The following is a 15158-nucleotide window of genomic DNA, read 5'->3' on the forward strand; positions in this document are numbered from 1 at the left end:
TCATTGTTCTATATTAACCTAGAAACCTCTTCTCTTTGCAACTTCCTGCTCAAGAGCCGGTGGGAGTATCAGGGCTTGGGTACACAGCAAGAGCTTAACCCTTGCTGGACAGACTTTGAAGCTTCAGCTGACATTCGTGTCGTCTCTGCCCTTAGAATATGTGTCTACCTGGCCTCCTCCCTTTGGCAGAGGTGAACATTGTGGTATTTTTGACTTGGAAGGGCCTTGGAGGTCATATGGGACATCACATTTATTTTATGATGGGGAAACTGGGGTCCAGATTGGGGAGGTGACTCATATGAGGTCAGACTTTTCATAAAACACAAACTAAGGGTCTAATGATATTCTCTGCATTCCTGGAGATGCGTGGAATGGCTCCTGTTCAAAACAAAGGTGTTTGTTTCCCCCCAATCCCTTACCCTGATGAGAATCCTGAGTGCAGGTACGTGTCTTACTCGCCTTTGTCCCACACACCTGGCAGCATGTCCAGCATGAAGTCGTTGTTGTTGTTAGGCACCTTTGAGTCACCTCCGACTCATAGCAACCTGAAGTATAACAGAACAAAATGGTGCCTGGTCCTGCACCATCCTCACAATCCTTGCTGTGTTTGAGCCCATGATGGCAGCCATTGCGTCAGTCTATCTCATAGTAATGTTTATTGGGTATAACTGATTTTCATGGGTGTCAAGTGAAAGCAGTTTCATTATTTTGGCAGCTGACTTGACATTTCCAACTGGGTGGAGAGTTTTCTTTAGTCAGTCAAGGGCTATTTTTCCACAGCTTCCTTGCACGGCTCACATCCTCCTGGCTTTGTGTCTAGGGGCGAACCACAGTGCAGAAGAACTGTGCTGACCCTGTGTGGCATGAACAGGTGATCTTCAAGGAAATGTTCCCTCCCCTGTGTCGGAGGGTGAAAATCCAGGTGTGGGACGAAGGCAGCATGAACGATGTGACGCTGGCCACCCATTTCATTGATTTGAAGAAGATCTCCAATGAACAGGATGGAGATAAAGGTGAAGTCCCGAGTGTCTAACTTGGAAATGATTGATTTTGGGTTGGAGCAGGTGAGGGGTTAGGCACCTCCTGTGTTTATGTGCTCTCAGTGGTTTGGTCGGTGCAGGACAGTGAATGAGCTGAGCTCTGAATCCAGGAGGTTTGGTTCAGGCCCCAGATCTTCCAGCGATATCACTGTGTGACCTGAGGAAGCCACTTCCTCTCCCTAGGCCTCAGGTGTTTTCACTGAAGACGAAGAGTTTAGAGTAGATCAGGGATTGGCAAACTACAGCCCATGAGCCAATTCAGCCTGCCATGTAGTTTTGTATGGCCCACAAGCTAAAAATGATTTTTATAAGTTTAAATAGTCCAAAAAGTGTTGTGCCCCCAACTCACTGATGGATGTCTCAGAGCATGAGTACAGCAGAGAGGTGCTGCTGAGGGCTGGGGAGCCTCGGGAGGGAATGGAGAGGCCCAGCTCATCCAAGAGGTCAGGTATGGTGGAGGGCATTAATGAATTAATGTTTGTATCTGCTTGGTTCTCCACTGAACTCTGTGTTTAGCATCTAGCATGGTACCTGACACATTGGAGCCAATAAACATTGGGTGAAGGAATGCGCAGAAAAGGATGCACATGGATATTGTAGTATTATTACAGCTGTGAACAAATGCAAACATGCATAGCCAAAGACAAGAAGGAAATATAGCAAAACGGCAACACGCATTGCTATTGAGTCGAGTCTGACTTATAGTGACCTTACAGAACAGAGTAGAACTGGCCCATAGGGTTTTCAAGGCCGTAATCTTTAAGGAAGCAGACTGCCACAACTTTCTCCCACAGAGCAGCTGGTGGGTTCGAACTGCTGACCTTTTGGTTAGCAACTGAGCACTTTTAATCACTGTACCGCTGGCTCTCCTAAAGTGACAATAGTGGCTGTCTTTTGGTGACGGAATATTCCATAGAATATTTTCTTTCGTATCTTCTGTACAGTCTGCATTTTCCAAAAATGAATGTGTGTAACTTCCATAAAGAAACAAAACAAAATAGAACAAAAAGCTTAAAAACACAACCACATAACAAAAGCTTGGGGTCTTCCTAGGCTTTCTACCTACCTTCGGACCAGCCTGGATTAACCTGTATGGCTCACCCAGGAACCACGGCCTGATGGATGACTATCAGGAACTGAATGAAGGCTTTGGGGAAGGCGTGTCATTCAGGGGCAGAATCCTAGTAGAAATTGTTGTGGAAATCCTCTCAGGAGGGGCACAGGAGTCTAAGTTTTCTAAAGCCCTGAAGGAGCTCAAGTTGCCTACCAAGGACAAAGACTCCAAGTCTTCCAAAGGAATGAATAAGGACAAAGGTGACAAAACCGATGATGGAAAATCCCAGCAGGCGACAGACAAGACTAACTCAACCGAGGTTGAAGTGGAACCTTTTGACGTACCCCCTGAGGTGAGTCTGAGCCACTGCTCCTCCATACAACCTGTGAGATGAGCCTGGTGCGGAGCCAGCACCCATCATGGGTCTCAAAGATGTTTGTCTAACATGTCTCATTCCCTCTCAAAATTTGTGTTGGCCTGGCCCTGTTTTCCCTCCTCTTGTATGCATCCCAGCCCAACTATCTGCTCATGATAAATTTCTTCAGAGTCCCCCTGAAACACAGGTTCCATGGAAACCAAAGTAAAGAGAAACAAAGCATGCTCTGGGGGCATCGGTGGGAGTGAGTGGCAGAGTGACTGACTAATCTATATCTGGACCATAGTTTTGGTTAGCTTTGCTAGTTTAGGGTCTGCTCGGGATGTGAGATTACATGGGGTGAAGGATTGGGAGGAGGAAGGGTAGGTGGCAGACTGGGACATGAGAAATTGAGAAGCCTATTCCCCTGCTCCAAGCCTGTAGGGATGTCATAACCCAAGGGACCCCTTATTCTTGCTTATTACACCATAGAACCCATGAGCATTTTTCCCCAGCTCAGTTCTGTATTATGGGGAAGAGATCTGGACCTCCAAGATGAATACAAACTCTGAATAACCTCCCTCAATAGGTTAGCTTTTGAACAGTAATTTGTAGTTAATCAAACTGAAGAATGTAATGCTTTGTCAGTAGCAGAGGTGGGTAGGTTCCAGTTCAGCCTCCGGGAGTGTGTTTCTCAGGTCAACCAGACAACAATTTTTGGTGGGGAAGGGAGGTGATGGCTGTTCTCCCAGAGATGTCCATTCCTACGGGAGACTAGACAGACTAAAGGATTAGAGCATGTGACCTTGGGAAGCCCTTGAGTCTCTGGGCTTTAGTTTAATCAGATAAAAGATGCAGGTTGGAGAAGACGAACTCTACAGCCCTTTTCAATGAAAAAGGCAATATCCCACCATGCCTCACCAGATGACTCTGGTGCTCTTTTTCTCTGGTCACTCCTCAGGATTCCACTGTGCATTTCCTCACAGAACATACCTGGCTACACAGTGATTGGCCAGTGCTTACGGGAGTGCCTCTCTCCCCACCTTTTACCTGGCTTGTCTTCTTTCAGGGAATACAATTTCACTTTGGGTTAGTACCAAAGCACTGAGGTAACGCAGAGTTCAAAGAACACTACTGAGTCTTTGGGAAGAACACCTGGGAAAATTACTCAACAACCTGGAGCTTCAGTTTCTTCTGTTTCTTTATCTGTGAAATGTGTGTGACCCAACTTTTGACCTCTCAAGCTTCTTAAGAGAGACAAATAGCAGAATGTATGTGAGCACCCTGTATAAGCCACAGAGCCATGATCCAGTGTAAGGGGCTAGCCCTGTGACCCTGTGTGTCTTATCTCCAGTTTCCTGTTTTCTAAATGTCTGATCACCAGAATGGGATCCCAGGCCCTGTTTCACCAAGAGCATCTTAGAAAGATACACACGCCAAGTTTACTCTTGAAAATAAAAGGAGAGTTTAGGTTATTTAAAGGTGGAAGTTCGGAGATTGAGGCTGTAACAGTCTAGACAAATGGTTGAATTTGGATCTGTGATCTGTTGTCCTTGATTCCTGCCTGTCTGATTAGCTGGGGAACATTGTGCCATTTCAGGCTGAAACTGAGACTCAAATCTCTAGAAACTGGTCAGCCTGGTCAGGTTAACATCACTAATTTAGCTTCTCAGTGAGAAAGAAAAAAGCTGGTCCAGTCTAATAATTTTTCACTTTCCATAGATTGTACCAGAAAAATGTGAGGAATTTTTACTCTTTGGAGCATTTTTTGAAGCTACCATGATTGACCGGAAGATTGGAGATAAACCTATTAGCTTTGAAGTTTCCATTGGTAAGTGCAGACCAGCACAGTGCCTGTACATGGAGTGGCCTTGGCAACCGTTTCTTTCCTTTTTTAAAATTTTGTTGTTCTTTAGGTGAAAGTTTACAGTGCAAATTGGTTTCTCATTCAAAAATTTACACACAAATTGTTTTGTGACATTGGTTGCAATCCCCATATTATGTCAGCACTCTCCCCCTTTCTACCCCCAGTTTCCCATGTCCATTTGTCCAGTTTTTCTGTTTTTCTGCCTTCTCGTCTTTGCTTTTAGGCAGGTATTGCCCATTTGATCTTGAAAGCTTGATTGAACTAAGAAGCATGTTCCTCACCTGTTATTGTTTATTTTATAGGCCTGTCTAATCTTTAGCTGAAGGGTGGACTTTGGGAGTGGCTTCAGTTCTGAGTTAGCAGGGTGTCTGAGGGTCATAGTCACAGGGGTTCCTCCAGTCTCTGTCAGACCAGTAAGTCTGGTCTTTTTGTGTGTGTGTGAGTGTGAATTTGAATTTTGTTCTACATTTCTTTCCCACTCTGTCCAGGACTCTCTATCGTGATCCTTGTCAGAGCAGTTGGTGGTGGTAACTGGACGCCATCTAGTCCTTTTGGGCTCAGGCTGGTGGAGGCTGCGGTGCATGTGGTCCATTAGGCCTTTGGACTAATACTTTCTTTGTTTTTTTGGTTTTCTTCATTCACCTCTGCTCTGGACGTGGCAGGACCCATAGCTGTAGCTTAGCTGGCCATTCACAAGCTTTTAAGATCCCAGACACCACTACCAAAGTAGGATTTTCTTCATGGCCTATGTTATGCCAATTGACCTAGATGTCCCTCCATAACTGTTTCTTGAATGAATGAATTAATGTCTTACATGAAGATGATAGCAGTCTGGTGAAGGTTTGCATGTCAGTAAGAAACAAAAAATTCCTTGTCCATCCTAATGTCAGTATAGAAGGAATGGTTGTATTTTCATACTTTTATTTAAAAAAAAATAATAAAGAGTATAGATTTAGAACCAGGTAGGCTTGAATTACTAATCCTGGTTCCATGACTCAGGGCTCACTTCCCCTCTCTGGGTCTCAGTTTCTTGACCTATAACATGGGGATAACAATAACTCCTCTCAGAGTCATTGCAAAGATTAAGGAGCTAATGCAGCAAAGTGCCAGGCATATATACCCATCGCCGTCAAGTCAATTCCGACTCATAGTGACCCTATAGGACAGAGTAGAACTGGCCCAGGTTTCCAAGGGGTGGCTGGTGGTTTCGAACTACCAACATTTTGGTTAGCAGCCATAGCTAGCTCTCAACCGCTACCCTGCCAGGGCTCCACTAGGCATATAGTAGGTGCAATTATGATTTCCCAGTAACTTCCCTGGGCTGGGAAAACCATTCCAAGGAGAAGCATTCCCTCAGAGAAGGTCTTGGTTCACGTTTAGGCAGCCCTCTTTCAACAGCACAGGAGATGGTAATGAAGTCCCACAGTCTTGAACCACATGGCTGGAGGACTGATACAGAATCCCAAATCTACCTGTCCAGAAAAAGGCAGATCACAAAATGACATATCTACAATGATTCCCCTATCAACATCTACATGAAAAAATTTGGGAGGCTATACACCGAAAAATGGTTATGACTAGGTTTTGTGATTTCAATTGACTTTTTCCCTTTTACTTGACTGTATTTTCTAATCTGTAATGTAGGAAGTTTTTACAAAAGGGATAGTAAGATGGTTGTAGGTGACAGCTCATTGTCAATCTTATTTCTTTGGTCTGACCATTGCACTTCCCACCTTCATGTTGAGATCTTACGTTCCTACACTAGGAGGACTTGAACTTGCATCTCTTATGCCAAACAGCCTGATACTGCTTGCTGACACCCCACCCCTCTCCCTTTGCTACTGCCTCTGCAGGTAATTTTGGGAACCTGATTGATGGAGGGACCCATCATGGGAGTAGGGAGAAGTCAACTGAATTGGCTGAAGAGGATGACCTTCCACTATTGCATGAAGGAGAAGGGGAGTCAGCCAATGACGGTGCCATGCCAATGGTCTCCACCACACATCCAGAGAAGCCACTGGTGACAGAAGGAAACAGGTAGGGGACACAGCAGGTGAGGACAGCCAGAGTCCCTGGCAGTGGAATTTTGTCCAATTTCTGCAACTGTGTGATTCTGTTTTCCCCTAAAATTAGAAACATCAGTTTTTATCTCAGTTGTGAGAAAAAGGTGGAACAGGGCAAAATAGTAAGTGCCACGTTGCTGAATGAATCTTTAACAACATGTCAACAACTCTCCAAATGCTGCATCCGGGTAATTTATGAAGGGAAGAGCAATGATCACTGTTATTGTCATACCTGAAGCCTCTTTTCTTCTATAACTTTGAAGCAAAACAAGATAAGAAGGTCAGAATTTAAAATTTTAATCCCAACCCTATTAACAATTATTATATTCCTCTGAGCTCTGGGCTATTATACAAACTCAATTTGGTGAGATTATTGAGTACATCATCTCTTTTCTTATTTTTGCCACATTCATTTGCAGTTTGCAAACGCAAGCTGAAGAATTTAAAAAACGATTGTCAGTCCTTAAGAAAATACCATTTCAGAAAACAGCCAGGACACCTGCCTGCTCCCTCACTGATCTCCTTTAATCCGTGGACATTTTCAACCTATAGAAAGAATTAAAATTACAGAATTTGTCTTAAGCAAGCAGTGTCAAGCACAGACCTAGTGATTTATGAGAGGCAGGAAGGACACGTAGCGAGAGCCTTCTATGCGCTGAGCCTTGTGCTGTGAGTTAAAAATCTATGATCTTGTTGGATTCCCATAATAGCACATTGCTCCTCCCATTTTACCTGCAAGGAGACTGAGGTCCAGAGATGTTACATGACCCCTATGAGGTCACGTTGCTAGTGTTCTTTGATCTCTCTGCGCTTCTCCATCTAGATAGTCTCCCTGGAGACTGACCCTTGACCACTGTTGTTATTGACTTGACTCCGACTCATGGCAACCCTGTGTGTGTCAGAGAACTGTGCTCCATAGGGTTTTCAATGACTGATTTTTTGGAAGTAGATTGCCATTCCTTTCCTTTCCTTCAAGGCATCTCTGAGTGAACTCAAACTTCCAACCTTTAGGTTAGTATCTTTGCCTTTGCATCACCTAGGGACTGTACTATAATAATGATAATAGTAACTAAACCCAATACCATAGAGTCAATTCCAACTCATGACAACCCCATGTGTTACAGGGTAGAACAGAGCTCCACAGGGTTTTCTTGAATATAGTCTTTACAAAAGCAGATTTCCAGGCTTTTCTTCAGAGGCATCTCTGGGTGGGTTCAATCTACCAACCTTTATTTAGCAACCAAGTGTAAACCATTTGTGCCAGGGACCTTCTGCTATAATAATGACTTCCAGCTCTATTTTCTTAGCCAGCCCTCTTTCCTGAGTAGCAAATCCAAACACTTCCACATGGGTGTCCTGCAAATTATTCACCAGACTCATTGTCTTCACAGCCAGCTTTACTCCTCTTTATGTCTTTCCTATGTCATAGACAGATCCCATCATTCTCATAGTCTTCCAAGCCACAAGCTGGAAGGTCGTCATTTGTTCTCTTTTTCTTTTTACCCACATTCAGTCAGTGATGTAGTCTATTCGAAGCAATTCTCATATCTTTTGCCACTTTAGTTTTGGCCATCGGCAGCCTGAATTATTTTGATAGCCTTCTAACTGGCTTGGATCTTCTTCAAGGCATTCACCAAATTATCTGAGAGTGAGCTTTCCAAAATGGAAATCAGAAGCAGTTCCTCCTCCCGTAAACATCCTTCAGAGTCTCCCTGTGGCTTTCAGGATTAATTCCAGAGGCTGCACCCTGGTTTACAGATGCCCCATGATTCCATCCCAGTCAACTTGTCTACTGTCATCTCCAGTCACTTCCCACACTCCACCTTTCCTCCAGTCAACACTACATCCCAATAGATCCTATGGTTTGGTGTTTCTGGGCCTTTGGACCTCTTCTTCCCTCTGCCTGGCAATAATAAGCTGCCTCTTTAAACCTGTTAGCTCCCCTTTACCCTTTAAGACTAAGCCCAAATTCCCTGAATTTCAAGTCTGATTTGGATTTCTATGTTCACCTCCATCCAAGGACTTATCACACTGCGTTGAGATGTTTTTACTCTTTTGGCTCCTCTATTAGACTGTGTGTACTTTGAGGGCAGGGACTCTGTCTTATTTACCTTTTTATCTTCTCAGCTCTGTGCCTGGCATACGAGAGGTGCATGTAAATGTTTTTGAATGAATTAAGGAGACAGTATAACCAGGTTGGGCAGAGGTTGGGAGCAGAAAGGAGTGGGCCAGTGGATAACGCTGTCTGGGTTGAAGATGAGGAGTTGGGGAAGAGACAGGGTTTGAGACAAAGAAGAGCGGAGTAAATAAGATTAGCTGTAGCTGTTTGTTTTCTTCTTTTAGAGCATTCCCCCAAGGTTTCTAAGCCTGGCCCTCCCATGAACCACCTTCTTTTTTTTTCTGAAACCAAATTTATTAATAATTTCACTTTTCGTCTGGATTTAAAGGACCTATTATCTATTGCTGTTATATAAACTGTATCAAACCACTGGGTGGTTCCCATTGAAACGCATTATCAACATTCACATGATAAACCTTAGCTGGAATTTTAAATCCAGATATTATTTTTTGTCATTTCAATTGCAGTGTGTTTATATCCATATTCATTAGGCGACTTGCCATTACTGGTTTAGATTGGACCACTTTCTTTGGGGCTTTTATTTGACCCCATTTATTGACTATGCAAAGACATTCGACTGGGTGGATCATAATAAATTATGGATAACATTGCAAAGAATGGGAATTCCAGAACACTTAATTGTGCTCATGAGGAACCTTTACGTAGATCAAGAGGCAGTTGTCTAGGCAGAACAAGGGGATACTGATTGGTTTAAAGCCAGGAAAGGTGTGCATCAGGGTTGTATTCTTTCAGCATACCTATTCAATCTGTATGCTGAGCAAATAATACGAGAAGCTGGACTATATGAAGAAGAGCAGGGCATCAGGATTGGAGGAAGACTCATTAACAACCTGCGTAATGCAGATGACACAAACTTGCTTGCTGAAAGTGAAGAGGACTTGAAGCACTTACTAATGAAGATCAAAGACCACAGCCTTCAGTATGGATTGCACCTCAACATAAAGAAAACAAAAATCCTCACAACTGGACCAGTGAGCAACATCATGATAAATGGAGAAAAGATTGAGGTTGTCAAGGATTTCATTTTACTTGGATCCACAATCAACAGCTGTGGAAGCAGCAGTCAAGAAGTCAAAAGACGCATTGCATTGTGTAAATCTGCTGCAAAGGACCTCTTGAAAGTGTTGAAGAGCAAAGATGTCACCTTGGAGACTAAGGTGTGCTGACCCAGGCCATGGTATTTTCAGTTGCATCGTATGCATGTGAAAGCTGTTCAATGAATAAGGAAAACCAAAGAAGAATTGATGTCTTTGAATTGTGGTGTTGCCGAAGAATATTGAATATGCCATGGACTGCCAGAAGAACGAATAAATCTGTCTTGGAAGAAGTACAACTAGAATGCTCCTTAGAAGCAAGGATGGTGAGACTGCGTCTTACATACTTTGAACATGTTGTCAGCAGGGATCAGTCTCTGGAGAAGGACATCATGCTTGGCAAAGTACAGGGTCAGTGGAAAAGAGGAAGACCCTCAACGAGGTGGATTGACACAGTGGCTGCAACAATGGGCTCAAGCATAACAATGATTGTAAGGATGGCGCAGGCCCGGGCAGTGTTTCGTTCTGTTGTGCATAGGGTCACTATGAGTCAGAACCGACTAGACGGTACCTAAAACAACAACAATTTGACCCCATGGTGCCCATATTTTGTTGTCTGCCCTCCTTCGTATACCAAAAAAGAGTCCTAAATGTCCCTGTCCTTCAGCTCCATTCTCAGAACTAAGGACAGCAATGAGTGAATCCTATAACAGGATTTGGAGCCCTAGGAGACTTCTCTGAAAATATACAGAGGTCTTCAGCAAACTTTCACTGGGACCAAATCAAAAAAACAAACCAAACCCACTGCCATTGAGTCAATTCCAACTCATAGTTAACCCATAAGGTTTTCAAGGCTGTGAATCTCCATGAAAGTAGACTGCCACATGTTTCTCCCTTAGAGCTGCTGGTGGTTTCGAACAGGCAGCCTTTCAGTTAACAGTCAATCATTTTATCACTGGAACGAGGCAGTGAAAATGTTCCACAGATCTTTCTGAGCCCATTGTTGACTGCTGGCAAGGATTTCAGGGGACCTAGTGTGCAAAGAGGAGTCCCTGAGTGGCACAAACAGATAAGTGCTCAGCTAGTAGCTGGAAGGTTGGCAGTTTGAACCCATCCAGAGGCACTTTAGAAGACAGGCCTGGTGATCTGCTTCCAAAACGAGGCAGCCGTGAAAACCGTATGGCATACAGTTCTACTCTGCACACGTGGGGTTGCCATAGTCAGAATCGGCTCTACGGCAACTAACGACAACCGTGTGGGAAGGGTTTTGGAGGAGATGAGAGTCCTCAAGTCATGCTCTTGATGGACCTCATGGTGGTGCTGGCTGGCCGGGTTGAGGAGACCAGAATCAGTCATGCTGCTATTTGTTGGTACAGTTGGGTTTTCTGTATATTTCCGAGTCACCATATTGAGGATCTCTCCATGCAGTGGCAAGCCAAGGAGACAGCAGCTCAATTGGAAGACTCTATGTGTATAATAGACCCCTACACACGCATATGCACACACCCAGAGCACTCGCATGCACACACACACAGTTTATTTGTCTTCTGCAGCAGATCTCTTTACCTCCATTAAATACCACCTTGTATTTCTTCTAGCCTTTCCAGTTTATAAGGTGTGAGTATTCACAGACAATGTCTGCATTGTCCTGGAGCTCAGGGATGAGACTGGAGCTGAAGACATCAGATGGGGGGTCATCATTCAAATCTCAGGACTGCAGGCCTTGCTTGCCTGAAGTTTCAAAGCTGGTTCTGTGTCAGAGCAGCTATTCAAGCTGGCAGTCTTCTTGCTCCTCTGGCAGTGTGGCATCCTCCCATTTGCTGTCCTCCATCTGCACTGCGTTTGCCTGAGAAACCACAGTGCCCTGGTCCATGTGGACCCAGTAAGACTACCAAGGCCCTGAGAATCAAAAAGGCAAAGGCCTTGACCATCATTAGCACAAAATAATCCAAACCAAAAGAACCTTGGAACAACTTGCAGTATGGGCTGAGTATTTATTTCGCTGAAGAATTCTCTGTGCAGTCATTTAAAATAGAGATAAAGTAAAGAGAGCAGTTTGATTTCTAACCTTTTTTTGTTCCCCTTCTGCAATAACAGCCTCAGTTCCTGCCAAGAACTTACTTGGCTTCTCTTCTGAATGGACGCCTGCTGGTTTATTTTCTGCAGAACAGGCCATGGGGTATCTTTGCTAATATTGTCTCCTTCAGAATTTGGGTTAGAGAACTAAAAAGAACAGTCACCCACTCTTTCTGGCTGAAGTTTCTTTAGTTTTTTGGAATAGAAACAAAGCTCTCTCTCCTTCTTTCCACAGGCATGTTGCTCCAAACACTGTCTACATTTGTCAGGGCCACCTCTTCTACCACGCCCATTCCAAGAACTTTGCCTTGGCCTTCCTTCCACCATCCGAGGTGTTTGGGGGGTGGGGGTGGTGGTAATTCCAAAGGGCGTGGGACACCCTACTTAAAAAAATAACTGTCATTAGGCAGGGAACTTCTTCAAGTTTTTGCTACACCTTCTCGCACCTTACCGGCTTCCACATTCTTCCCTGCCCTCCTTGGGAACCAAAATTTACAAATGATCTCCTCCTTTTCTGTCTTCAATCTCACCCTGTTAACTGCCTCTTTCTCATCAGCATTTAAGCATATCCAACTGTCACCCTCAAAGATTCCCTTTGGCTCTACGCCTCCTACTAGCTACAGTGCTATCCATCTTGCCTCTTATTAGCCAAGAAAGTTGCCTACATTGTTAGCACCAATGCCTGGCAACAATAAATATATGATGGATGGATGGATGGATGGATGGATGGATGGATGGATGGATGGATGGATGGATGGATGGATGGATGGATGGATGGATGATGGATGGATGGCAAGCCATGGAACACTAAAGATACGTTTGGTGATGATGGCAGCATTCAGCTCAAGGGCACATGCCTTCACCTTCTTAATAACATTATTACCTTCTTAGATTTCTCTAACACATGGGTTTACAAATACACTCACATCTGTTATCTCAATTGATCCTTACAGAGTGTCTGACTTGTAGACACTTAAGAAAAAAGAAATAGTTTTCCTCCATCTTTATTCTCTCAGTTTAAGTCCTTCCTCGTTGCAGGCTTGCCTGCTAAATCCTGCCCTCTTGTGGTCATTTACAAACTTTGCCCTGGGTCTGACGGTAGCTGTTAGTACCTTCCCTTTGTAGCCAGATGATTGTTCAGTTTCTCTTGTTCACGAAGTATCCAGTTAGAGGCTAAGGCTGGAGCTAATGGTTTAAAAGGTTCTGTCACTACCACCACCGCCCACCTTGCCCACAACATGCAAAACTTGAACATGTGGCTGCATTGAATGAAAACCATTGATTGCCAACTAACTGCCAGTATCAATGTGATTTCTCAGGAACTACAACTATTTGCCATTCGATGCCAGGAAGCCCTGTGTCTACTTCATCAGCTCCTGGGGAGACCAGACCTTCAGGCTCTACTGGTCCAACATGCTGGAGAAAATGGCGGACCTCCTGGTAAATGACTTGAATAGCCAATGGGTTTGAAGATTGGGAAGCTGGAGGCAAAAGGAGTTTTTTGTATACCTAATAAAGGGCCTGGACCTCAGTTTAAATACAAATGAATTAAGGTTGCTACATTTGGAGGACATGTCACATGGTGTCTACAGTGTGAACCCAGGGGAATGGGAATACAGTTTACAAAATCCCTGGACTTTAAATCCTGAAGTCAAATCCCTGCTCTGATTCATACTGTTACAGGACCTATGGATAGGCCAGTTTCCTCATCTCCAAAGGGAATGGGGCTGACAACCTTCTCACAATATTGATAGATACTGCATACACCTAAAATAAAATCCTAAATTCCTAACATGGCTGACAGGCCCCTACAGGATCAGGCCCTACCCGCCTGTCCAGTCCATCTGTTCATACTCTTCCTCCTTTACCTTATTCCAATCACACTGGTCTTCTTTCATTTTCTCAAAGAAACCAAGTCCTTTTAACCATCACAACTACCAACATTCTGTTCCATCTGCCTAAATCATTTACCCCTGCCATTCTTCTCCTGTATAACCCAGCCAGCCTTTGTATCTTGGCTTCAATGCACTTCTTCAGAGAAGCTTTCTGACCCCTTTTCCTCCTTCATATCCTCTCCCATAATACCCTGTTCTTTTCCTTCAGAACTCTTATCATAGTTTTTAACTTATTTGTGTGTTTATTTATTCAATATCTATTTCCTACCGTTTCTATAGCATCTACCGTAATACCCGGCAGCTGGTGTTGTTGTTAGGTGCCGTCAAGTGAGTTCTGACTCATAGTGACCCTATGTACAACAGAACGAAACACTGCCTGGTCCTTCGCCATCCTCAGAATTGTTGCTATGCTTGAGCCAACTGTTGCAGCCACTGTGTCAGTCCACCTCATTGAGGGTCTTCCCCTTTTTTTCTGACTCTACCAACTATCATGTCCTTCTCCAGAGACCTATCCCTTCTGACATGTCCAAAGTATGTGAGACATAGTCTCGCCATTCTTGCTTCTAAGGAGCATACCTGTTGTGCTTCTTCCAAGACAGATTTGTTTGTTTTTTTGGCAGTCCATGGCATATTCAATATTCTTTGCCAACACCACAATTCAGATGTGTCAATTCTTCAGTCTTACTTGCTCATCGTCCAGCTTTCGCATGTATATGAGGTGATTGAAAACACCATGGCTTGTGTCTGGAGGTGATTGAAAACACCATGGCTTGGGTCAGGTGGACCTTAGTCCTCAAGGTGACATCTTTGCTTTTCAACACTTTAAAGAGGTCTTTTGCAGCGGATTTTCCCAATAAAATGAGTCTTTTGATTTCTCGACTGCCATTTGCATGGGTGTTGATTGCCGATCCAAGTAAAGTGAAATCCTTGACAACCTAAATCTTTTCTCCATTTATCATGATGTTGCTTATTGGTCCAGTTATGAGGATTTTTGTTTTCTTTATTTTGAGGTATAATCCATACTGAAGGCTGTGGTCTTAGATCTTCAGCAGTAAGTGCTTCAAGTCCTCTTCACTTTCAGCAAGCAAGATTGTGTCATCTGCATATCGCAGGTTGTTAATGGCAGCTGGTAGGGGATAAATATTTATTTGTGGAATTGAATATGTGAAAGTATTTACAATAGTGCTGAAACACAATAAATTCTATCTTGGCCCATCAAACCTCCAGGGAGGAAAGAAAATCTAGGAACTTCGTTTCTTTGGCTTTTTCACCTTCCCTTTAAACATCCTTTTCTCCTACTCTCACATTCCTCTTCCCATTCCACACATCTTCCTACACTTCTTACATCTCCTTTCTGACCCAGCATGCCTCACCAGACGACCCTGGTCTTCTCCTTCCCAACCCGTTAAAACTTACACTAAGGGAAGAACACACTTCTCTCTCCTGTTTGCTTTACAATCTTTGTCTACTTGTGTAAAGCCACGTGTTGTCTCTGGGCTTGGGAATTCTAGGCAACATCTAGAAAGAATCTGAAAGGGGCTGGGAGCCTGGTTGGCTATCACACCATGTGGAGGCCACCGATGGTCTTTGTAAGGCTGGCCTTGCCTCTCAGACAGAATAATGTATTTCTGAAA

The 15158-nt window shown here is 43.9% G+C and overlaps 1 protein-coding gene across 1 annotated transcript in view; it reads left to right on the forward strand.

The window, feature by feature from the left end:
* Positions 1 to 15158, forward strand: part of FER1L6 (fer-1 like family member 6) — a 121989-nt gene that overhangs the window by 18709 nt on the left and 88122 nt on the right. Inside the window, exons 9-13 of the mRNA XM_003408179.3 lie at positions 821 to 1013; positions 2094 to 2446; positions 4172 to 4280; positions 6170 to 6353; positions 12949 to 13069. Of these exons, the coding sequence (XP_003408227.2) occupies positions 821 to 1013; positions 2094 to 2446; positions 4172 to 4280; positions 6170 to 6353; positions 12949 to 13069 (960 nt within the window). The remainder of the gene's footprint in view (positions 1 to 820; positions 1014 to 2093; positions 2447 to 4171; positions 4281 to 6169; positions 6354 to 12948; positions 13070 to 15158) is intronic.

Source organism: Loxodonta africana, chromosome 14 (assembly GCF_030014295.1).
Source record: "Loxodonta africana isolate mLoxAfr1 chromosome 14, mLoxAfr1.hap2, whole genome shotgun sequence".
Classification (NCBI taxonomy): Eukaryota; Metazoa; Chordata; class Mammalia; order Proboscidea; family Elephantidae; genus Loxodonta; species Loxodonta africana.